We start from the raw sequence: 26,155 nt of genomic DNA, 5'->3' as shown, positions 1-26,155 counted from the left end.
CAAGTATCTTCTCAGACCACAGTGGAGTAAAACTAACATATAACAACAAACAGAAAATTATTAAAAGTCACAGAATTTGGAAACTAAACAACATACTCCTTAAGAACCACTGGGTCAGAGATTCACTCAAGCAGGAAATTCAAATGTTCCTGGAAACAAATGAAAATGAAGACACAATCTATCAAAATATTTGGGATACAGATAAAGCAGTCACTGAGAGGGAAACTTATAGCCATACAATCACATATTAAACACCAAAAAAAGCTCAAATGAACGACCTTATTGCACACCTCAAGGACTTAGAGGAAGAGGAACAAAGGAACCCTAAAGCAACCAGAAGGACAGAAATCACTAAACTTAGAGCAGAAATAAACAACATCGAAAATAAAAGAACCATACAAAAGATCAATGAAGCCAAATGTTGGTTCTTTGAAAGATTAAACAAAATTGACAAACACCTAGCCAGACTCACAAAACAAAAAAGAGAGAAGACTCAAATTAATAGAATTGTAAACGATGGAGAAGATATCACAACTGACACCACAGAAATCCAGAGAATCCTGCGAAACTTCTATAAAGAACTATACGCCACCAAGCTAGAGAATCTGGAAGAAATGGAACAATTCTTAGAAGCATATGCCCTTCCAAAACTGAACCAAGAAGAACTACAAAATCTAAATGCACCAATCACAGACAAAGAAATTGAAACCGTTATTAAGAATCTCCCCAACAACAAAAGTCCTGGACCAGATGGCTTCACAAACGAATTCTACAAAACTTTCAGGAAACAGTTAGTACTCATACTTCTGAAGCTTTTCCATAAGATTGAAGAAACAGGAATACTCCCTTCCACCTTCTATGAAGCCAACACACCCTGATACCAAAAGCTGATAGGGACAGAACAAAAAAGGAAAACTACAGAGCAATATCTCTGATGAACATAGATGCCAAAATATTAAACAAGATCTTGGCCAACCGGATACAGCAACATATCAAAAAGATTGTTCATCACAACCAAGTGGGATTCATCCCAGGAATGCAAGGCTGGTTCAACATCCGTAAGTCAATCAATGTCATTTACCACATCAATAAAAGCAAAGCCAAAAACCACATGCTTATCTCAATAGATGCAGAGAAAGCCTTTGACAAAATCCAACACCCATTCATGCTCAAAACTCTACAAAAAATGGGAATAGATGAGAAATTCCTCAAGATAGTGGAGTCTATATATAGCAAACCTACAGCCAACATTATACTCAATGGACAGAAGCTGAAAGCATTCCCCCTCAGATCGGGGACTAGACAGGGCTGTCCACTGTCACTGTTACTCTTCAACATAGTATTGGAAGTTATTGCCATAGCAATCAGGCAAGATAAAGAAATCAAAGGAATACATATTGGAAGGGCATAAGTCAAGCTCTCACTATTTGCAGATGATATGATAGTATACATAGAAAAACCTAAAGAATCCAGCAGAAGACTACTGGAAATTATTAGGCAATATAGCAAGGTATCAGGCTTGAGAAAAAGAAACAGAAATGGAGGCATCACACTCCAGACCTTAAACTATATTATAAAGCCATCATCATCAAAACAGCATGGTACTGGAACAAAAATAGGCACACAGACCAGTAGAACAGAATTGGTAGCCCAGAAATAAATCCCCAAACCTATGGACATCCAATCTTTGATAAGGGGGCCCAAAGGATTAAATGGAAAAAGGAGGCTCTCTTCAATAAATGGTGCTGGGAAAATGGGGTTGTAACATGCAGACGAATGAAACTGAACCACTTTATCTCACCAGAAAGAAAAATCAACTCCAAATGGATCAAAGACATAGATGTCAGACCAGAAACAATCAAATAATTAGAGGAAAACATTGGTAAAACACTTTCCCACCTACACCTCAAGGACATCTTTGATGAATAAAACCCAATTGCAAGGGAGACTAAAGCAGAAACAAACCAATGGGACTACTCAAATTGAAAAGCTTCTGCATATCCAAAGAAACTATCACACAAATAAAGAGACCCCCCACAGAATGGGAGAAGATCTTCACATGCCATACATCAGACAAGAAACTAATCACCAACATATAAAAAGAGCTCAGCAAACTTAGCACTAAAAAAGCAAATGACCCCATCCAAAAATGGGCAGAGGATATGAACAAAACATTCACTACAGAGGAGATCCAAAAGGCTAACAAACATATGAAAAACTGCTCTAGGTCACTGATTGTCAGAGAAATGCAAATTAAGACAACACTAAGATACCACCTCACTCCTGTAAGAATGGCATACATCAAAAAGGACAGCAGCAACAAATGCTGGAGAGGTTGTGGGGACAGAGGAACCCTTTTACATTGCTGGTGGGAATGTAAATTGGTCCAGCCTCTGTGGAGAACAGTCTGGAAAACTCTCAGAAGGCTAGACATGGACCTTCCATATGATCCAGTAATTCCTCTCCTGGGGTTATACCCCAAGGACTCCATAACACCCAACCAAAAAGAGGTGTGCTATGTTCATAGCAGCACAATTCATAATAGCTAAAACCTGGAAGCAACCCAGGTGCCCAACAACAGATGAGTGGCTGAGAAAGCTGTGGTAATATATACACAATGGAATATTATGCAGCTATCAAGAACAATGAACCCACCTTCTCTGCCCCATCTTGGACAGAGCTAGAAGGAATTATGTTAAGTGAGCTAAGTCAGAAAGATAAAGATGAGTATGGGATGATCCCACTCATCAACTGAAGTTGAGTAAGAAGATCTGAAAGGGAAACTAAAAGCAGGACCTGACCAAATTGTAAGTAGGGCACCAAAGTAAAAACCCTGTGGTGAGGGGTAGACATGCAGCTTCCTGGGCCAGTGGGGGGTAGGAGTGGGTGGGAGGGATGGGTCACAGTCCTTTGGTGGTGGGAATGGTGTTTTTGTACACTCCTAGTAAAATGTAGTCATATAAATCACTAGTTAATTAATATGAGAGGGGGAAAAGTAATTGTATGTCTCGAAGTTTTTCAAAACACAAACTGAATCTTTTTAATATATAGGCTGTGTAACTGATATGCAGACTCTCTCAAAAGCCTAGACCAAGTAGATCAGAAGCAACCAATAGCACAGCTATATACAAGATACTGGGTACTGTACAGCAAACCCTAAGAAAAGGACTTTTCAAAGTTAACCCAATTACCAAATAATGTGATGATAACATTAACTATCGATTGTCTTTTTGAACCCTAAGACAGCAGGAACCTCACATCTCCACTATAGAGCCTCTACTTCCCCCAGTCCTGGAACCATTGGATAGGGCCCACTTTCCCGTATACCTCTCCCAATCCATATCAAATAATATTGCATCTGCCGATCACAACCTAACCAACGCAACGATTGCCACCTCAACATGCTTCACTTCAAACTGTGTCCAGAGACTTCATGTGTGGAATGACAACCCTTCAGCTTCATTACTCGGGTGAGACCTTTCCTTTCATAGTATTCTCTAATTCCATCTCAGGTGGTTCACTTTCTAACAAAGTCCCAAAACCTAGATATACACCAGTTTCTGTAAGAGAGAGCATATGTTCACACGTATCCATAAACTACTGCAAAATATATACCTGAAAGCAGAAGTACACTAGAGTTTGCAGTGAGTACACCCCTAACACTTCCTCTCCACTATTCCAAGCTTTGGGTCCATGATTGCTCAACAATTTGTTTGGCTTCGTATGTTAACTCTCTTTTCACCCACCAGGTTTCAGATGCCATCAGCATGCCGGCCAGGCTTCCCTGGACTGAAGACCCCACCAATGTGTCCTGGAGCTCCGCTTCCCCAGAGACACACCCTACTAGGGAAAGAGAGAGGCAGACTGAGAGTATGGACCGACCAGTCAATGCCCATGTTCAGCAGGGAAGCAATTACAGAAACCAGACCTTCTACCTTCTGCAACCCGCAATGACCCTGAGTCCATGCTCCCAGAGGGACAGAGAATGGGAAAGCTATCAGGGGAGGGGGTGGGATATGGAGATTGGGTGGTGGGAATTGTGTGGAGTTGTACCCCTCCTACCCTATGGTTTTGTTAGTTAATTCTTTCTTAAAAAAGGGGAAAAAATTTCCCAATGTAACAAAAAATAGAACAATACAGGGAGTCTACCCAACTACCAATTTCCCAATATCAAGAACTACTGGGGGCAGAGAAAATAACACAACTGTTTACGCAGTAGATTTTTTTCATGCTTGAGGCACTAGGAGTCCCAGGTCCAATTCCTAAGCCAGCGCTTGTCAGTCTGTTGGTTTAAAAACAAATAAGAGGTGCTTACTTTGGCAGCACATATACTAAAAAACAAATAAGAGGTGGTCAGGTGGTAATGCACCGGCTTAAGCATACATCGTGCTAAGTGCAAAGACTGTCATGAGGATCCAGGTGTGAACCCCAGCTCTGCACCTGCAGAGGGGTCACTTCACAAGTGGTGAAGCAGGTTTGCAGGTGTCTCTCTTTCTCTCCCCCTCTCTCTCTTCCCCTCCTCTCTCAATTTCTCTCTGTTCTATACAACAACAATGACAATAAGAGCAACAACAATAACAGCAACAATGGAAAACGATGGCCACCAGGTGCAGTGGACTTGTAGTGTAAGCACAGAGCCCCAGTGATAACCCTGGAGGTAAAATAAATAATAAATAAAAACAAATAAGAAGAAAGTCGGTGGAAAAGGAAGGGAAGGGGAGGGGGGAGGGGGGAGAGGAAGAAGAAAAAGAGAGGAGAGAAAATGAACATGTCTACTTTTTTCTTAGCTTTTCAGATGAAGCATTTGATGTAAATCTAAGACAGCATATTCATCATTTTATTTCATCTATAAGTGCTTACAATATATATCTTCCAAAGGAGATCTGTAAGCCATAATAACAATAATTCATTGTGACCCTTAATACCCAGTTTGTATTAAAAGCTCTCTAATATTTTGGAAATACAGTTATAAATAGTTGGTCTGAATGAAAATTTAAACAAGGTAAAAAAATGTCTAGTAGGGCTTTTTGCTTTTGCATTTTAGTCTGGAACATATAACCATCCATCCTCAACATTTTCTGTAACTTGTTGAAGAAACTGAGTTATTTATGTTGCAGAACATCCCACAGTTTGTATTTCACTAATTCTACCCTTGTAATGTTGTCTGACATAACTTTCAACCCCTTCTATTTTCTATTAAACTACTAGAGGCCTAACAGAATTCAGTTAGCAAGAACATTTATCAAGTAATGTAGCATACTTCCTCTGGAAAAGGAAAATGGAAAAGATCAACAATGCTTGGTGTCTCACCTAGCAAAGCTGAAGTGTGGGAGGCTAGGAAGTGGTGCATGGTATAGAGCCAAGACATAATCATGTGTGAGGACCTGATTCAAACCCTTGGCTCCTACCTTCAGAAAGAAGGAAACTTCAAGAGTGGTGGGGCAGAGGTGCAGTTGTCTTTCCTTCTCTCTATTTCTCTGTACTACCCTCTCAACCCTCGCCCTCTATCAAAAAAAAAAAAAAGGCAGTCTTGCAAAAGATAAATATAAATAAAGTTGAGGCATGCCAACCTAATATGCCCATTACCAACTTCCCCATCATTACTGACTCTTCCACTAGGATGGGAAAAGTGGGTTTGTTTTGTTTTTTCCTAATTCTATCATTCCTCCTGCATTTAACAAGATGAATTTTTTAAATAAAGAAATGACTTTCCAGGGGCCAGCAGTAGCACAGTGGGTTAAGTGCACATGGTGCAAAGTGCAAGGACTGGCGTAAGAATCCCTGTTCGAGGCCCGGCTCCCCACCTGCAGAACAGTTGCTTCTTAAGAGGTGTCTGCAGGTGTCTTTCTCTCCCCCTCTCTGCCTTCCCCTCCTCTCTCCATTTCTCTCTGTCCTATCCAATAACAACAACAGCAATGGCAACAATAACAGTAAGGACAACAAGGGCAACAACAACAAAAAAAGAAATGATTTTCCTCATCAACTATTTCATTATCCTGAAATAAGTTGAAGGAATAGTCCAGAGTTTTAAAAAATCTCACTTAATGTACAAAATCAGATTCATAAAACCCATAAAGTTGATTCACAAAGGAAAAAGTCAAATCAGAGGAGGGTGCTCAAAAGACATCCCCTTTTGCCAAATAATGCATATCCCTATTGAAAGTGTGTTATTATATCAATTGAAGCAAAACAGGATCACTATGAATCTTTATTTTAGGAAAAAAATACACGATATATTAGTAAAGTATCAAAAATATGATTATGAAAAAAATTAAAACTTTGTTAACTTTCTTGTACTTGTTATTTACTTGAAATATGTAGAAGCAGATATTGTGAGCTTAGGACTTCCAGAGTCTAATCTGATGCTTAGTATTCTTAGAACCCACCCCTTGGGCATCCACAATGCAGTCTATCAGTGTGTCTACTCTTTAGTCCTGTCCAGTTGTGGATGTTTGTGGCAGTCTATAACAAAGGAGACAAGTAACATAAGAATCTTGCTGTCCTCCAGGCTGTTCCTTCCTCCATAAGTTATAAAATGGTCACCACAATCAGATATTCATCTGGGGAACCTGGATCTTAGTTCAACAAAGCAAAAATGTTCCCTTAATAACTGCATATGCGACTGGGAGTATGGACCGACCAGTCAACGCCCATGTTCAGTGGGGAAGCAATTACAGAAACCAGACCTTCTACCTTCTGCAACCCTCAATGACCCTGGGTCCATGCTCCCAGAGGGATAGAGAATGGGAAAGCTATGGGGGGGGGGCGGGTATGGAGATTGGGTGGTGGGAATTGTGTGGAGTTGTACCCCTCCTACCTTATGGTTTTGTTAATTAATCCTTTCTTAAATAAAATAATAAATAAATAAATAACTGCATATGCTAGGGAAAAAATCTTTTCTTACTATGCCAGAGACTCAATCATATACTCTGCTTTACACATGCTCTTAGGACAACCTTTTCTCATACTCCTTTTTATTTCCAGTAGAGAAACACAAGAGAGTGAGAGACATCACAGTGAGCTTCCCAAGGTGCCACTGCATTCCCATGTGGTGGGTACCAAGGGTCAAATGAGGGCCAAACATGTCAAGGTATGCCCCCTACCAAGCAAGCTATCTTCTGGCCATATACTAAAAGATACTATTTATTGCTTGTGGTGTGTAAGCCAAAATGTGAGCTCAGTGCTTACACACACACACACACACACACACACACACACACACACACACACACTACTCCTAGCAAGCTCTAGTGTGAATTCTATTTGAATAATCCACTCAGAGCCTACCACAACTCTCCCAGCAATGCCATAAACTACTGGTTCATGACTACCCGATTCAGAGTAAAAAGAATTTACTTGAATTTTTACCTCTTCCATTCACTACATATGTAGTAAGATTGAGGAAACATCATAACCTGACTCTTAATCTTCAGTTTCTTCAGTTGTAAAATGGAGATTAAAATGTTGGCCCTGATGGGACAGGACACACTCTTTTGGTGGTGGGAATGGTGTTTATGTACACTCCTATTAACTTGTAGCCAAATAAATCACTATTTAATTAATATGAGAGGGGAAAATTGATTTAATGTCTCAAACTTTAATGTACAGACTATAGGCTGAGTCTTTGAAACGTTGACTCTCCTAAAAGCTTAGACCAGAGAGCAGAAGCAACTGGTGGCGTTCTTTATAAGATATATAATCAAAGAACATAAATTATGGTGAGGCCATGTATGATACAGCAAATCATAACAATGGGATTTTCAAAGTTAACCCGATTGCCAAATAGTTTGATTATAGCAGTAACAATCTATTGCCTTCTTAACCCTAAGATAGCAGGAACCTCCCACTTTCTCTTTAAAGCCCAAATTTCCCCCAGTCCTGGCACCTCTAGGATTGGGATCACTTTCCTGCATGCTTTTCTCAATTCATACCAACTGATACTGCATCTGCTGATCCAAACCTATTCAATGCAATGAGTACTACCTTGGCATGCTAAACTTCATAATTCGTCCAGAGACAACAGGCATGGAATGTCAACCCTTCAGAATCATTACTCGGGATACCTTTCTCATAGGACTCCTTAACTCCATTTCAGGTGGTTCACTTCCTAACAAAGCCTCAAAACCTAGATGTAGACCAGAGCCTATGAGACAGGGCAGATGTACACATGTATCCATAAATTAGGGCAAAATATATTCCTGAAAGCAAAAGTGTACAATAGATTGCAGTGAGCCAATAAATGAAGCAGGCAAGTAGAAAGACCTAAAAAGACATCATAAAGTTCATAATGAAATAGTGTCTACTTAGACTTAGATACCTTCCTCACCTACTTCCTTTTACACTTCCCTCAGTCACTCCAAAGCTAACGTTATCAAAGTAAGGACTACAAAAGCTGAATAAGGGCAAGATACTGGCATACTTTAACGATGATGCTTTAGTCACTATCAGGCCACCCCATGAGCTGGGGCCCTAGTTGGGGAGTCCTGCGATTCCCACATAGACATGATGAACCTAGACCTCGAATAGATCCCTCTCTCCATTAACACTGGTCATCTCCATCAGAAACAACATAATGGACCATTTGGGGGGCCCCCACAGGACCTTGCCCTCAACAATGGCAGAGAATGTTCCATCCTCTGAAATGGGGTTGGATAACATACTCTACTTATCACCTGAAGAAGATGGGTCCTGAAATTGGTGCAACTCGGAATGTTCCTACTCAGAATAATCATAGAATGCAAGTTTGGACCTGCAGTTATGTAGAGGTTACATAGGCTCCTATTCTGAATATGAGCCCCAGATCAAATCAATGGAGTTTATAGTAAACAATATTTATACACTTTTCCCATATTTGGGAGCCACTCTCTTCCCTGATCCAGCTTTCTAGCCCTTTTTCCATCCATGACATCATCTCCTCAGACAATACTTTGGGACCATCTGCATGTTAGCTATCAGGCTCAGGCAAAAACTAGTAAAGCCATGATGACCCCCTTAGAATATACCTAAAATAGACATCATCACCATCACAATTCTTCATATTTTTATTGTTTTATAATTATAGGGCATCTTCTTGGCTATTACTACCTTCAACCATCATGAAAGAGTTATAATGAAAGGCTAAGTAACTTGTCTGACACTACTGATATTCTGACCAGTATCTGATATTATTCAATAGGCTCTCTTTGAAATTTTCTTTCCCTCACCCCCACCCCACTGAAATAAGTCTAAGAAGTAATAAGTCAAATTTTAATGAGATTCTATACTTAATGATGAACCAATGCCTTAAAAAAATTAATGTACTTTGTAAATGCCTGAGACTTGACTATAATAGGCAACATTTCATAAACTCCCCCAACCACTGGATGTTATCCCCTGGGATAACCACTTCTTGGGACACACTTGGAAAGAACTCTGGTTACTCTTACAAAGTAGCTAAGGATGGAAGTATAAGTAGCATATCAAATCACCTACTCATTTGGTCTTTGTGAAGTGGGTGGTATAAGACAATTAATCACCCAACTCATTAGGGATTAAGAGCTTGTACTAATTAACCCAAAATATAATGATCAATGGCCTAACTCAGCAAAATCACCGAGCCAGAAGAAAATGTAAATGGAGCTAGAAATAATAACTTTCTTGGAGTCCTGTGCTCATATATAATATATGAATTTTTGTTCTGAAAAATATTCATGTATATTTTAAAAATCTCTATGAATAAGAGAAAGTCCATGTGCATAACACGATTTCAGAAGATACCTGTGCCCCAGGTTAAGAACATACATGCTAAAGAATGTTAAAATGTAGGGGGCCTGGCAGTGGTACACCCAGTTAAGCATACATATCACCATGTGCAAAGATCCAGGTTCTAGCCTCTGCTTCCCACCTGCAGGACTAATGCTTCATGAGTGGTGAAACAGGTTTGCAGGTGTCTATCATTCTCTCTCCATCTTTATCCCTTTCCCTCTCAATTTCTCTCTGTCCTTTCAAATAAAAATGTCAAAGGGAAAAAAGGGGGAAATGGCTGCTGGAAGCAGTTTTACAGTGCAGGCATGGAGCCCCAGTGATAACCCTAGTGGCAAAAAATGGACTTAATAAAAAAATGTTTTTAAAGAATGTTAAGATGTTTTAGAGTATCATTGCTACAATGGAGAAAAACTAAGATTCTTTGGATGTCTGGAAATGAGCCCCACCAACTACTCTTAACCATCTCTGGTCACCAATCTAAAAAGATATGGTCTCTATCCAACCTGGAAACTTGTTCAACTTGACATTTACCTTTGGCCATTTTTGGATGAGGCATCTTGTACTGACAGCTGAGGGATGGTGCATTCATCTAATCTCTTCTGTAAACCTTGAATCATGAATGGGGTAATCCATGATGACGTTAAGTAGGAGAACAGGCCAGCATCATCCAGTGGGTGAGCAGAAGGAAACCTAGCAGAAAAACCAGAAGCAGTGTGTTCACACATGTGACACAGGCTCTTATAGAAAATTAAGTTAAGGACAATATATGGAAAGGATGACTTCATTTGTGTAAAAAAATAAAATGTGTGGAGTACTACTCAGGGAATCCTTGGATCTCATCATAGATATATATGATGGGCCTAGACCTCTAACAAATCCCTCTCTCCACCATCAATGGTCATCTCCATCAGGAACAGCATTGTGGGCCCTCTTGAAGGCCTCTACAGAACCTTGCCCTCAATATGAAACAACAGTAGTAGGATCTGCCACACTCTCCAAAGGGATACTGGTTCAGCATACTCTGCCACTTAAGGAAGACTGATCCTGAAATGATTGCAGCCTAGAATGTTCCTAGCTGTGACCATGGAATGCAAATTCAGACCAACAGGAAAGAAGAGCTTGCACAGGCTCCTGTGCTGAATAGGGCCCCAGATCAGACTGATGAAGTTTATAGTTAGTGGCATTCATATACTTTTCCCATATTTGGGAACTACTCTCTTCCCTGATCCAGCTTTCTAGTCCTATTCTCAGCTCTGACACCACCTCCCCAGACAATACCTTTAGCCACCTGCAAGTTAGCTGTTGGGCTCAAGCAAGAATTAGTAAAGTCAATCTGTAGTTTATAAAGTAATGCTGGAGGAGGTGAGGCTACAGGGCAGCAGCAGCTGTGTTTCTTTATTCTCCTCTCTCAGGTCAACTAGGAATACCAAAGGAGATCCCCTGGGACCGCAACAAGACAAGAGTGACTTCAGGAACCCACCAAATCACCAGTGAGGGCAAACACGTGTGGCTTGTGGACAGAGAGGATCCTTAGCAAAGACTGAGCAGCTGGTAAACAGTGCAGCAGTTTACCAGTTGAGGCACCACCTCCAGTCTGTTTTTGTTGTTAGAGTTCGGGGCTCCAGCTGCCCAGGCTAGCTTCGCGATGGTAAACAGAAACTCGTGGACACACACGGCTGGGCCAGGAAGCTGTATTTCTTTATTCACGAACAACGATTCATAAACTAACCCAAACTAATGACCACACAGATCTGTCCTGCATCCTTCTCCTCTGGCGGCAACGCCAGGATTCTGGAACTACGTAGCATAGGGGGCGGGGAGAAAGAGGGCCCGCAAAACTAGCAGGGGCCATACTACAATCTCCCAGAGGCGGGGGTGGGGGGTGAGACCAAAACCAATGTGAAGCATACAACATGTTTTACCAACAAAAAGACCACTGAAGGGAGGAGAGGACTTCCCTAAGACTCACCAAATGTGAGTCTTCATTGAGACTGCCCTCAGAGGCTGGAGCAACAGGGGAGAGGCCCTGTGCAGACAACTGGGAACAAAGAACTGACCTGGAAACTCAGGAGAAGAATGACACCTCGGTGGTCTAGCAGTGGGGCTGTAGAGTGGGAGCCTTTCCACATTGTTCTCCAGATAAGAACATGGTGAATAATTGCATCAGAACCTACAGACTATAAACAGGACTTGTTTAGAAACTCACAGGGGGAGTCGGGCTGTAGCGCAGCGGGTTAAGCGCAGGTGGCGAAAAGCACAAGGACCAGCATAAGGATCCCGGTTCGAACCCCAGCTCCCCACCTGCAGGGAAGTCGCTTCACAGGCGGTGAAGCAGGTCTGCAGGTGTCTATCTTTCTCTCCCCTCTCTGTCTTCCCCTCCTCTCTCCATTTCTCTCTGTCCTATCCAACAACAATAATAACTACAACAACAAAACAACAAGGGCAACAAAAGGGAATAAATATATATATAAAGAAACTTACAGGGCCCAGCAGTGCTGCCCAGCTTGGCAGAGAAGCTGAATTGAGCACAGAGCATGGATCCTTGGGGTGTGAGAGTCTCTGGCTGCATTGATTTAGTTGAGGTCAGCAGAGGTAGTATGACATGGTAGGGAATAAAGAAGAGAAGCACAAACAAATACAAGCTAAGTCCCAGATGTTCTTGGACTGGGACAAATATAGATTTTAAAGAAAATGAGGAAGGCTCCTTGCTGTCTTAGACTTTAAGAAGGCAATAGATCATTATTATTGTGACCAAGTTATTTGGGAGCTCAGTTTACTTTAAAAAATCCATCGTCAGGATTTACTGTACCATACAAGATCTTACCCTGATTTATATCATTTAGTGTTATTTACACAGAACTATATTTCAGATTCTGACAGGACCAGTTGCTTCTCTTGTCTTCATATCATCCACCCCACCCCCTCTTCTAAATAAGGTAAAATCTTATCCTCCAAGTCTCAGCTAATGTGTCACTCAAAATGGATAGAGTTATCACTTGCCTTTTGTCATTTGGTACCCCCAAACTTTCTAACACAGTCTTCAGTTTATAATACCATGTTTATTTAATGAGCTTACATTACTAGCTTATTGGTTTTTTCTTTTTTTCTCCCCTGTGTGTGGGACACATTTGGGAAAGATCATGTCTGTCTTACTCACTGCTTCATGGACCAGCTAGCAGAGTCCCCAGAACCACAAGTGCCCAATGATGCTTGTTTGTGGGGCTATGTGTAAGCTTGATAGAGCTTAGGGAGAACTCCCCCATCCTTGGATGGAGGTCTGAGAAGATACCCTCTTATTAGTCTCTCTCAACAGAGGTGAGCAAAAGTGAAAAACCATCTCTCAGACTAAGTTCTTCCCTTCTTGACTCTCAAGCACATAGAAACCTCAGTACCCCTTTCCATTAACTGCAGGCCACATGGCCACCTACTTTAAGATTCATTTACTCAAAGTTCACTTCACCTTCTGGTCACAGAAGAGAACAGACCTTATCACACACTCCCTCATACACCTTGACCCCAGACAAGAGAAATTCCAAACTATATGATATCCATCTTTTGATATCCATCTTCTTTTGATATCCATCTTCTCTCTGTCTCACCCTACTGGTTTAACCCCTATGCTTCTCTCAAATACCTTTGGATAAATAAGTTGCTTGCGTCATGGAGAATAACTGTCTTGTATCTCATCAATTCCTGTCATACCAGGCCCCTACCATAGGGGCAAGCTGACCTTTAAAAAACCTGTAATTTCTGACATGTTTGAAATATGTTCTTTGTTTGGTTTTCTATTTAAACTCATGTCCACCTGCCAATAAACGAGATTTGAGATTTGAGAGCACATCATTTCTCCCCGGTGTCTCTACTTCATTTCGTCCCTTGAGCAAGCGAGAGAGAGCCGGTCCATTGCCTTCCTGCTGGTGTCACCCTGCGTGAACGCCAACACTTGTTGAATGACTAAAAGCATGTGGTCACTGTGCCCTACTCCCCATGTGCCTCAGGCTACTCCATAGGTATTTGGCTGTGGTGGTTTATGTGTGGGGATGGAATAACCATGACTGATATCTCACAATGCATAGAAATAGATATATGTGATCTAGGGCCCATATTCAGCTTAGGAGCCTATGTGACTTCTGCATCACTATATATCTGAGCTCACATTCTGTGCCCATGAGGAGGAACATTCCAAGCTGCCTCAATATCAGCCCATCTTCCTCAGGTGTAGCATATAGTATGTTGTCCAGCCTCCCTTCAGAGGATGGAACATTCTCTGCCATTGTTGATCCAAGTTCAGGGCAAGGTCCTATGGGGGCCCACAAAGGTGTCTATTTTGTTGTTCCTGGTAGAAATGACCTGTAACAATGGAGAGAGGAATTTCTTCGAGGTCTAGGCCCATCATGTCTGTTTGGGAATCTCAGGACTACCCAATTAGGGCCCCAGCTTATGGGGTGGCCTTATAGTGACTAAAGAGTCATCATTAAAGTATGCCAGTCTCTTGCCCCTATTCAGCTTTTGCAGTCCTTGCTTTGATAAGGTTAGCTTTGGAGTGACTGAGGGAAGTGCAATAGGTAGTAGGTGAGGAGGGTATCTAAGTCTAAGTAGACACTATTTTATTATGAACTCTATACTGACTCACTGCAGACTATTGTGTACTTTTGCTTTCAGGTATGACATTGATGGGGTTTACAGTCAACAATATTTATACAACTTTCCCATATTTGGGAGCTACTCTCTTCCCTGATCCAGCTTTCTGTTCCTTTTTCCAGCCATGACATCATCTCCCCAGACAATAACTTAGATCCACCTTCATATAAGATTTCAGGCTCAGGGGAGAAAAAAGAAAAAAGAAAAGAAAAAACTAGTATAGCCACAGGCCCTTTGGAATATAACTAAAATATGCCTACTGGTTGTCTACAAATGGAGGACCCCCCCCTCCCCAACTCTTCATCTGCACTACTCCAGCCTTTAGGTTCATGATTAGTCAACAAGTTGTTTGGCTTTATATGTTAACTCTCTTTTTAGTCACCAGGTTCCAGACGCTAGCATGATGCCAACCAGACTTCCCTGGACAGACAACTCCACCAATGTGTCCTGGAGCTCCGATTCTCCAGAACTCTACCCTACTAGGGAAAGAGAGAGGCAGGCTGGGAGTATGGATTGACCTATCAACACCCATATTCAGCAGGGAAACAATTACAGAAGCCAGACCTTCCACCTTCTGTATCCCACAATGACTTTGGGTCCATAATTCCAGAGGGTTAAAGAACAGGAAAGCTATCAGGGGAGGGGATGGGATACGGAGTTCTGGTGGTGGGAACTGTGTGGAGTTGTACCCCTTCTATCCTATGGCCCTGTCAGTGTTTCCTTTTTATAAATAAAATGAAATAAAATAAAATAAAATAAATAAAAAAGAAATAGATATATGACTGCATCCAGACATGATTATACAATGTTTGAATGGGTCTAAGTATGAGAGTATGAGGGTTACAGCCCTCGTGGGTAGTAGGAATAACCTTTCTCACCCTCTCAGGACTCACCTAGATTTGGGACGGAAGGGAATCATGGTTCTCCAGGCTGCCTGGTACTTCTTCCAAGGGGGAATGTTTACCCTCATGGGCACCTCAGGCTTCCTTGCCTCCTGGCTCCTAGGACTGTCTTCAGCAGTGTGTGTTTTCTTAGGAAAGAAAAAAAACCAAAAGAACATTAGCCTCAGGCCCAACAAGCACTGTCCTGAAAAAGTATTTATTAGCTCAAGGAAAACAGCTCTTTCCACACCCAGCTTTATAAAGAATAACTGTTGGGGTCAGATAAAGAGACAAAAAGCCATATGGTCCCATTTATATGTGGCATCTAAAAACATATGGGAAAAAAGTATCACAAGGACTGAGATCAAATTGGCAATTTCAGGAGGTAGTGGAGATGGGTGAAGGAAACTTAAATAAATAAATTCTAGGGAGGGGCTGGATGGTGGCGCACCTGGTTGAGCGCATGTTACAATGCACAAGGACCTAGGCTTGAGTTCCCGGTCCCCAACTGCAGGGGGAAAGCTTCAGAAGTGATGGAGAAGTGCTGCATTTGTCTCTCTGTCTCTCTTCCTCTCTATCCATCCCTTCCCTCTCTATTTCTGGCCTAGAGATAAATAAAGATAATAAATAAATTTTTAAAAATTATATTAAAAAGAGTAATCTTTGAAAAAAAAATTTACCGCTCCAGGTAGCCCTTAAAAATAAATAAATAGGGGCCAGGCGGTAGTGCAGTGGGTTAAGCACACATGGCATGAAACACAAGGACCAGCATAAGGATCCGGTTCGAGTCCCCAGCTCCCCACCTGCAGGGGGCTAGCTTCACAAGCAGTGAAGCAGGTCTACAAGTGTCTATCCTTCTCTCTCCCTCTCTCTTTCCCTCCTCTCTCAATTTCTCTGTCCTATCCAGCAACAACAGCAATGGCAACGATAACAGTAACAACAACAAGGGCAGCAAAAAATGGGAAATAAATAAATAAATCTTATGGATATAACAACATGATAAACAGATCATATTAGTGGCTAAGAAAGTTGTGATATATACACAAAAGAATGCTGTGCAGCTGTTAAAAGTGATGGTGTCATCTCCTTTATCATATCTTGGCTAGAAGTTTAAGGAAACAAGTGAGATAAGCCAAAAAGAGAAAGATGAAAACCTATAGACCTGGCTTCACTGCTTGTGAAGCGATGCCCCTGCAGGTGGGGAGCTGGGTGCTTGAACTGGGATCCTTATGTGGGTCCTTGTGCTTCGCACCACATGCACTTAAGACACTGCTACAGCTCCCCCCCTTTTTTTAACCAAAGCACTGGTTAAGAAAATAATAATAATTCAAAATAATCTCACTCATAGGTGGAACTTAAGAATAAAAGAAAGAGGGGGGAGGGTGTAAGTTGTCTAGAGCAGTTTAGAACTTTGTTCAAAAAATTAAAAAGTATTGCTTAGTTTTCATTTAACACATGGACTTGGGCTAAGTGAGTTCAGATGCTATGCTGGCCTAACTCACTACATGCTCACTACCCACAGTGACTTAGGTAGTGGGTAAAACCAGTGGGCAGATTCAAGAACGTGAGCACTTCCATTTCTCATGTATGTGGTGAACCAGGATCTGTGATAGGAGAAGCTCAGTCCTGAAATGTTCTTTAACACATGAAAATTAAAAAAAAAAAAAGAATAAAAGAAAGAAATGGAAACACAAAGTAAAACTTGGACTGAGTACAACATATTGTACCAAAACAAAGGACTCTGGAGAAGGAGAGAGAAGGCTTTGGGGTCCTGCTGTATGATACCAGAAAAGGACTTACCTGGAAGTGACAGTGTTTTGCAGATACTTGTCATGAGGGAAATGAGAAATTGTACCCATATCTTAACAGCTGTACTATAACCATTAACCCTCCAATAAAATGATTTTAAAATATGCTAACTAATAATACTATGATTTTAAAATATGCTAACTAATAATAATATGATAACTAATAATACTGCATAGCATATTTGAAATTTTCTGACAGCAGTCCTTAACAGTTCCTATCATTAAGAAATATTATTGTTTAAATAGTTGTGTCTTGTGGTGATCATTTCACAGAATGTATAAATGTAGAACCATTATGTTATGCACCTAAAGATGAAATAATGCTGTATGACTATTATACCTAAGTTCAGAAGGAAAAAAAAATGGCTGCTAGGCATATAGTAAGCCCTGGGCAAAGAGACAGAATAACCAGGTCCCATCCCTGGCTCTGAGGTCACCCCACTTTCCTGGACTTCTATGTGTCAATCAGTACTATAAAAGAGAATACAAGGTAAGTCACATTCTGAATATGAGATAGTCATCCTCTGAAGGTAAACCAACATTTAAAAAAAAGGAAGCCCCAAAATAGTTCCGAAAAACTGGAAAACAACAAAAATAAAAACATATCATTTCCAGAATGTCATACAGAATAAATAATAATAGTTTTTAAATATAGCAAGGTCATTACAGGAAAAGATTCAGAATGATTACGTCAGGCACGGAGAGTTCAGGAACATGACAGGGAAAGACTAGTTGCTGAATGTGACTGTCAAGCTCCAAGCTGGTGTATTGGCAATGATTTTTAGTTACTTAATATACTAGTGTAATATAAACAAATACACAGATATATAAGGAAGAGGTGACAGAAATGTGCATGAACTATAAGGGCTATCTAATTATGAAACCTAAAATCCATTAAATAAAAAAAACCTAAAAGTTGAACAAATATAGAGCCAAACTCTTTGACCTAGTTTATGGCTATTGAGAATACACTGTCTTCTTAGTTTGCCATAAATTACAGAAGCCAGACCTTCCACCTTCTGCACCCCATAATGACCCTGGGTCCACACTCCCAGAGGGATAAAAAATAGGAAAGCTATTAAGGGAGGGGATGGGGTATGGAGTTCGGGTGGTGGGAATTGTATGGAGTTGTACCCCTCTTATCCTATGGTTGTTGTCAGTATTTCCTTTTTATAAATATTTTTTTAAAGAAAAAAAAAGGGAAAAAAGAATATCTACTTACATAGCTGAGTCCTGAAACCATGTCATTACCCAAGTCCAACCCTAGATTCACAAGACCACCAGAAGAGCTTAGAGCTATGTCTGTCTTCTTCTTGGTCATTTTCTGTTGTCTTGACAATTTTCAGCTTTCCAGAATCAGAGGATCTGAAAAGACAGCAAGTAAGAAGTACTTTAGATTCAACCCAGAGCAGCCAGGATTGGGGTCCAGCATCCTACAAAGAGTGTGTTGGGACCGTGCAGAGGCACAGGCACAGGCCCTCACAGCACCTGCTTTTTCCTCTGCCTAGAATGGACTGAGTTCTCTCTCTTCTAAACAGGTCTCAAGTCAATAACAATTAGGAATAGCTCCTATAACTGCTAGCCCCACTGACAATTCTGCAACCTTGGGCCAGACCAATATCCTTTGATATATCCAAGGCCTGCTTCTAAAACCATCTTTTCTTTCATAGTCTAGTTGATAACTATCCATTTCTGTAAATTATGTAGAGTTCATTTCCTGCACTGAAGGAACAAGGACAATACCATAGCTGCCTTGTTTTCTGGCTGCCATGAACCAGACCTGGACAAAGACACATGAAGATAAAATTGGCAGGATTGAACAGGAGGCCTTTGGGCTAGGACTGATATGTTCCTTCTAGACATTTCATTCATTACACAAAGGTACCTAGTGAAGGGAATGGGACAGAGGACTGGTAAAAGCAGCAAATTCTAGATTGCAAGTCATGGTTCTTGGCAAGGAGATAAGCCAGTGACTTTCGGATAAGTGTTTGTGATTATGAAGTAATCTTTGGTTTCGGATAGTAAGTAAATATAATTCTGATATGAAGTTGCTTTATGTTAATGATGATAAGGTAAATGAACATCACATATTTAAATATGTTGACTAGATCGTCATTCATTTGTCAATGAATGACCTGAGTAATTCTGCTGAATAATTTTCAAGATGGGGGGGAAGGTGGGAGGGAGTGGGAAAAGGGAAGAGGACAGGAGAGTCTGGGCAGCTCATGATGGAGTATGTTTGAGGCTCTGGGTTTGTTCCCAGTAGTACAGTAAAAAATAATAAGGGGCCAGGTGTGGCGGCACACCAAATTAAGAGCTCACTTTATATTATGCAAGGACCCAGGTTCAAGCTCATGGTCCCCACTTGCAGAGGGAAAGCTTTACAAGTGGTGTAGCAGGGCTGCAGGTGTCTCTCTGTCTCTCGCTCTCCAACTTCCACTCCTTTTTCAATTTCTCTCTGATAATTAATAAAAATTAAATAATAATAAAATAACAAAAATAATAATACAACTTAAAACAATAATAATTAAAATAATAAATATTATTATAATAATAAAAATTAAAATAATAATAATAGGACCAGAAAATATATCAGCCTTAGAACACAGGACTTACATATCTGAGAACTAAGAGACCTTAGGTTCAAATCCTGGCACCACCACATGCTAATTTGAATGGTGCTCTGGTGTCTTTCTTATTTATCGTACAGAAATAATAAGCAATAAATAAATAAGCAAATACATAAATTAAATAATTAGTGGACAGAGTATATGAGATCTTATAATACTAGCCCTAGTTATTTTGTCCTCATTAACTAAGTGCAGGCTCATATGGAAAGCCACTTTCTTTTTTTATTATTTAGCATCATTCTCTTTTTTAATTTTAATTTTTTATATTACAGAATTATATGTCGACAGGGCTTTGAAGCCACACCATTCCCACTACCAAAGTTCTGAATCTTCACTCTCCCCATAGCAATCCATCACCGTTCCCTTAAAGTTTTAGACATGGGCCAACCATCTTCTCTACAACTATCTGTCCATATTTATACATAGTTGCCCCTTCTTTTTTTGATTCAATCTTCTCTGTGACAGGTGGTAACAAGCTGTTACATTGGAACCCCCTTTCTGAATTAGATTTTAAATTTCTTAAGTTTCTCCCTTTTAGTTTTAGGATTTTAGTGTTAAGTTCCTTTTTTCTCTTAAGAGTTAAGCTGTCTACTGAGTGAAGTAGAAAGTCCCTTGCCCTTTCCCCTAGAAAAACAGAGCTTAATCAGTAAACCACAAGCTGGTTGCTAGAAGACCCTGCATACGGGCAAGGCTTATCAGGACCTTTGCACGGAATGTGGTTTACCGGGTGGTCACAGTAGAAGGTGGGGGGATGTGGTGACCATACCCGTCTAAATCCTATTGGATATGTGATCTTGCTATGTTTGAAATAAGCCCGTGCTTTGCTTTGAATGGACCCCGCTTTTTGCTTGGTTTGAAATGATTGGATTCCGCGTTTTCTATGGGATGTAATTGGGTGTAGATTGATAAGGTGATGTGTTCCCCTCCCTGAGTGTATTCTGAATTCCTATAAATTGTGTGGTTTGAGCCCTGTTCGGGGTCGAGCTTGGTAGACTGCTGCCAGTCACCATCTCGGCCCGGATTTGAATTCGTCAATAAACATCTTTGCTTCCTTACAGTGGATGGTAGTCTGAGTTATGCTTGCTAACATTCTCTTTCCCTCTAAGGACTCATGACATCATAACTACTTCCACATGTCCATCTCTTCCTTCTCTCTCTCTGGGTGCTGATGGAGCTGCAGTGCAGAGTCTTCTTATATTCATCCTATCACTTCTTCCCTGCTGGGAGTACGGATCAGGTTGTTTATGAAAGCCACTTTCTTAGAGTAAAATAAGTCAGGTTTTTTTTTGTTACCATGAAGCTGTCAGCTGATTTAAAAACTTGGTTTATTCCCACAGCTACAAAAACATGCAGCAGGTTTCATAGGTATCCTTCTTTTCTAGATGGGAATTTGCCCAGGAAACTCATAACAAGGAAAAGTGAACCAAATGAAAATTAAGAAAAGGCAAATATATATGATGGGCATGTTTACAGAACACAAATTGCTTTTTTTTTTTTTTTTTTACCAGAGTATTGCTCAGCTCTGGTTTATGGCAGTGTGGGGAAATTAAGCCTGGGATTTCAGAGCCTCGGGCATGAGAGAGTCTCTTTGCATAACCATTATGCTATTTACCCTCACCCCAAATTGCTCATCTCAACATAATAAACTCAAACACCAGTTTGAGCCACCTCCTAATCTCTTAGCAACCTCTTCTAGCTCCTTGACAAACTAGGGGAATTCCCTCTAGTACTTCCTTTGACAGCCCTTGAAAAGTTCCCTAGGGGTCAGGCAGTGATGCACTCGGTTGAGCACCCATATTACAGTGCCTAAGGATCTGGTTTAAGTCCACAGTCCCTCTCCTCTCAATTTCTCTCTGTCCCTGTTCAAAAAATAAAATAAAAACATAAAAATAAAAATGTTCCCTGGACTACTAATTTCCTCTTGGGAAGCTTAAATATAAAAAACTCATAAGTACAAATCAAAGTAAAATGTACTGAAATAATTACAAAGTTTACACAAATTAGTGGCAAGGCCATTACTGGCCAGGGTGGAGATCAGAAAATAACTGAGAGCAAAATAGAGAGGCAAACAGATTCTTCCATCCCTGTGTCTTCACTCCTGGGAACAACAGCCATGATGATAAACTTGGTTTTGATACAATTTTGCAGATGGCAAAACAACGCAAAGAGTGGAGCAAGATAAGGGCTTTCTGAAGGAACTTTCTATTTGTTTTTACCACTACCCAGCAGCATATAATGCCAAAAGCCAAACGTACATGTGAGAAGGCAGGAAAGGTGCCCCAGTCAAGTATCAGAAGAACCTGCAAGGCAGGTCCTAAAAAAGTTTAAATAACTCATTCCCTGTGCTCCTTAACTTTTCCTGCTCTTAGATCTATTTTCCTTTCCCTAGTTCCAATACCTTCATCATGTAATCAAAACAAAAAACACCACAAATGAGGTAAATAACTAAGAAAATCATATCATTTCTATGACCTTCCTGCCAAAAAGGAAGGATGCCAATCTTGAGAAAACATCAGATAAATCAAATCGCGTGTCATTCTATAATATAATGGCACCCCATAAGCGCATGTTACCACGTGCAAGGACCCTGATTCAAGCTCCTGCTCCCTCACCTGCAGGGGAGGAAAGCTTCATGAGCAGGTCTGCCTCTCAATCTCCCCTCCCTTCTCTATTTCTCTCTGTCCTATCAAATAAAATAGACAGGAAGAGAAAAAAATGGGGGGCCGGGTGGTGGCATACCTGCTTGAGCGCACAAATTACAATGTACCAGGATTCAGGTTCTCCCTATAGGGGGAAAGCTTTGTAAGTGGTGAAGCAGGGCTGCAGGTGTCTCTCCACTTCTCTCCCTCCCACTTCCCTTTCAATTTCTGACTATTAAGACAACAAAAAAATAAAAAAAGAAAACAGACTTCCTAGAGTGGTGGATTTGTAGTGTTGGCACAGAGTCTGAGGGATAACCCTGGTGGCAAAAAATAAAAACAAAACATGTATATTTATCTGTATATGTATATCAGCACAGTATTCTTCAGAGGCAACAAGATTATAAGAGAAGAGGTTCAGGAGCCCTCAGAACTAAATGAAAATTGGGGTCTTGGACCAGAAGGGGAAAAAAAGAAAAGAAAGGAAAAAAAAGGACATTAGTGCTGTAACTGGGCAGATTTAAGCAAGATTTATAGATTACCTAATCACAGTGATGTGGCGTCGTGGGTTTGAAAATGACTATGATTACACAACATGGTAGCAGGGGAAACTGTGTTAAAGGTACTTGGAACTTCAGGGCTGTATTTTTGCAACAACTTTGCACATCAAACAATCAATCCGAACTAAAAGTTACAATCATTTCAAACGCCTATAATTGAACCCCGATTGTCCTGCCAAACACAGCACAGAGAGGGGCAGCGCTATGCTTTGAGCATATGCTTGGTGACAAGTCCTAGAGAGAAAGATCACAAGCGGGTCGCGGGTCTTCCCCGGCTACTCCGGCAGGGGGTGCTGCGGGGCGCGGCGGCGTCTGGCCCCGGGGGCGGGCCGTAGTGCGGGCCGGAAGCGGCGGCGCGCCGGCGTCCGGGAGCCAAGGTCGCGGGTGGCCGAGCGCAGCCACAGACCCTGGTCTTCGGGAAGCGCCGCAGCTCCGACGGCCGTCGCCATGTCGTCCGTGAGCCCCATCCAGATCCCCAGCCGCCTCCCGCTGCTCCTCACGCACGAGGGCGTGCTGTTGCCGGGCTCCACCATGCGCACCAGCGTGGATTCGGCCCGCAACCTGCAGCTGGTGCGGAGCCGCCTGCTCAAGGGCACGTCGCTGCAGAGCACCATCCTGGGCGTCATCCCCAACACGCCCGACCCCGCCAGCGACGCGCAGGACCTGCCGCCGCTGCACAGGTAGGCCGGCCGCCCCGGCGCGGTCCCGCCTCCCAGCGCCCCTCGCGCGCCCCGCGGGGTCACGCTGCCGCCTCGGGACGTTGACGGGAGCGGCGGCCGCAGGGGCGGGGCGGGGTGGGGGGGCGTCGACCCTTTGCAGCTGTTGGCGATTCGCCTTGCGAGCCCCGCCCCCAGGTCGTCGGACGTCTAGAGCTGGACGCTGACATTCCCAGGCCCGTCTCTGTTTTTTTTTAAATTTTTTTTATTGTTGTTATTATTATTATTGCCTCCAGTCACTGGGGCTCGGTGCCAGCACAACCGCTTCTGGCAGCATTGTTTTCCCCCATTAGGACAGTCAGAGGGGATAGGAGAGAGAGAGAGAGAGAGAGATGGAGAGAAAGAGAAACACCTGCACACCTGCTTCAGCGCTTGCGAAGCCAAGCGGGCCCCGGTGCAGGTGGGGAGCCGGGGCCTCGAACCGGGATCCTTGTACTGGTCCTTTCCCTTTGCGCCATGTGCGCTTAACCCACTGCGCCGGCTCCCGACTCCCTCTGTTGTCCTTTATTCATTTATATATTCACACCCCCCCTTGCTTTCCCCTTCCAACTTTGCTTCTCCTCTCTCCTCACCCCACCCCACCCCTATTTGAGATAGTTTTGCTGGGCCCCATTTCCCTCTTTCCTTTATTTTTCTTATTAGTGATTTAATATTGGTTTACAAAACTACATGTCCACAGGGGTATAATTTCACGCCATTCCCACCACCAGAATCCTGAATTCCACCAATTCCTCCACTGCAAACCACCGCAGTTCTCCCAAGGTTTTGGGACGTGGGTTAACTGTCATCTCTGCAACTATCTGTCTAGACTTGTACATAGTTTTTGAAAATATTTTTACTTATTGGACAGAGACAGACATTGAGAGGGGGAGATAGAGAGGGAGAGAGACACTTGCAGCCCTGCGTCACCACTCGTGCAGCTTTGCCTCTGCAGGTGGAGACCAGAGGCTTAAACCTGGGTCCTTGTGCACCGTAATGTGAGCGCTTAATTAACCAGGTGCGTCCCTGCTTTCCTCCTCGTGGGCCCCGTTTTTTCTTTTTTCCTTTCCCACCCTCAGCTTCACTGGCCTTCCCTTTCCCCTCCACTGCGGGAGACCTGCCTGCGTTCCCGCCCCCCCCACCCCCCCCACCCCCGCCTCGCCTCTTTGCCCTCTGCTGCTAGCTGTTCCACCCCCCCCATCTTTTTGAGCTTCTCATCTTTGCCCTTCTTCTGTCCTAACGTTTATGTTCCTTTTTTTTTTTTTTTTTAAAAAAAACTTTATTCATTTAATTTAATTTGATAGGGTAGAGAGAAACAGAGGCAAAGGGAATGGAGGAGAGAGAAAGAGACACCTGCAGTACTGTTTTCCCACTCATGAAGCAGGTGGGGACTGGGGGCTTGACCCCATGACATGGTTACACATGCACTTAATCAGGAGAGCCACTGCCCAGCCCTTAGTGTTTGTTTTCTTTTGCCCCAAGTTTACCACTAGATTGCCCTACACTGCAGCTTGACTTTTTTATCTGTTATTTCACAATTAGCAACAACGACAGTTAAGTGAAAAAGGGGACCCTGGTGGTAGCACACTAGCAAAGACCTGGGTTCAAGCCCCCTTTTCCCACCTGTGCGGGAGGCGGCTGGGGAAAGCTTTGCCGGTGGTGAAGCAGAGCTGCAGGTATCTCTGTCCTTTCCCTCTTGATTTCTGATTGTCTCTATCCAGTAAATAAAGATGATTTTTTAAAAAGTTAAGTGAAATCATGTGAATATCTACCTGGCCCTATGCTGTCCTACACTGCCTCTCATTTAAAGGCCACAGTGTAGGGCAATTTAGTGGTAAACTTGTAGCCACTAGTCACACTTGAAATGTGGCTCTCCCCACAGTGAGGTACTGGCCTGACCACTTACCTGGGTTTGCTGGGATTCCTCTGATTTTAGCAGTGCAAAGGAAACCCTTTAGTTTCAAATCAGGCTATCTGGGTAGTGTACTGTAATTGTAAAAATGTTTTGTTGATAATGCATTCTATTTACATTAAATATCTAGGGAGCAAAGACATACTCAGTGAATAGGACACATGCACTGCCATGCCTACAACCTTGGTTGAACCCCATCACCACATGAGTGGTGCTGTGGCACTGAGCGAAGCTCCAGTGTTGTGGTGTCACTTTCTATATGAATGAAAAAGTCATCTGGAGTGGTAAAATAGTGCTTGTGCCCCAGTTTCACACACAGACACACAAAAATAAGTATGTTGGAATGGTAATATTTTAACTAGTTTGGGTTAAATCACATTAACATTTCTCCTGTTTCTTTTTTATGAGAGAGACAGAGCACCACTCAGGTGTTGCATCTGTGGTGCTGATGCTTGTACCTGGGATATCAGTCGTGCAAATCCTGTGCTTTAGCATTGAGTATCTCCCGGGTCCATCATCTGCTTTTTTAAAAAATTACTACTAATATCTTTTATTTATTGGCTAGACAGCCAGAAATCCAGAGGGAAGGAGGAGATAGAGAGGAAGAGAGACAGAGAGACACCTGTAGCACTGCTTCACCACTTG

General features: G+C 42.1%; 2 protein-coding genes across 5 annotated transcripts in view; one reads left to right on the top strand and one right to left on the bottom strand.

Moving 5' to 3' along the window:
* The window catches only part of ABCC11 (ATP binding cassette subfamily C member 11), a 134,634-nt gene that overhangs the window by 105,854 nt on the left and 2,625 nt on the right, over positions 1 to 26,155 (bottom strand). For all 3 annotated transcript variants that reach the window (XM_060185604.1, XM_060185602.1, XM_060185603.1), the window contains exons 2-4: positions 18,297 to 18,439; positions 15,279 to 15,415; positions 10,276 to 10,434 (exon numbers count right to left, since the gene is read on the bottom strand). In XM_060185604.1, the coding sequence (XP_060041587.1) occupies positions 10,276 to 10,434; positions 15,279 to 15,415; positions 18,297 to 18,395 (395 nt within the window). In that variant the 5' untranslated portion in view covers positions 18,396 to 18,439. The remainder of the gene's footprint in view (positions 1 to 10,275; positions 10,435 to 15,278; positions 15,416 to 18,296; positions 18,440 to 26,155) is intronic.
* The window catches only part of LONP2 (lon peptidase 2, peroxisomal), a 113,162-nt gene continuing 110,202 nt past the window's right edge, over positions 23,196 to 26,155 (top strand). Inside the window, exon 1 of one of the 2 annotated variants that reach the window (XM_007533678.3) lies at positions 23,196 to 23,583. In XM_007533678.3, coding sequence (XP_007533740.1) covers positions 23,351 to 23,583 — 233 coding nt within the window. In that variant the 5' untranslated portion in view covers positions 23,196 to 23,350. The remainder of the gene's footprint in view (positions 23,584 to 26,155) is intronic. The other variant, XM_007533677.3, reaches the window with a different exon arrangement.

Source organism: Erinaceus europaeus, chromosome 2, assembly GCF_950295315.1.
Source record: "Erinaceus europaeus chromosome 2, mEriEur2.1, whole genome shotgun sequence".
Classification (NCBI taxonomy): Eukaryota; Metazoa; Chordata; class Mammalia; order Eulipotyphla; family Erinaceidae; genus Erinaceus; species Erinaceus europaeus.
This window is presented reverse-complemented; position numbering and strand designations above follow the sequence as displayed.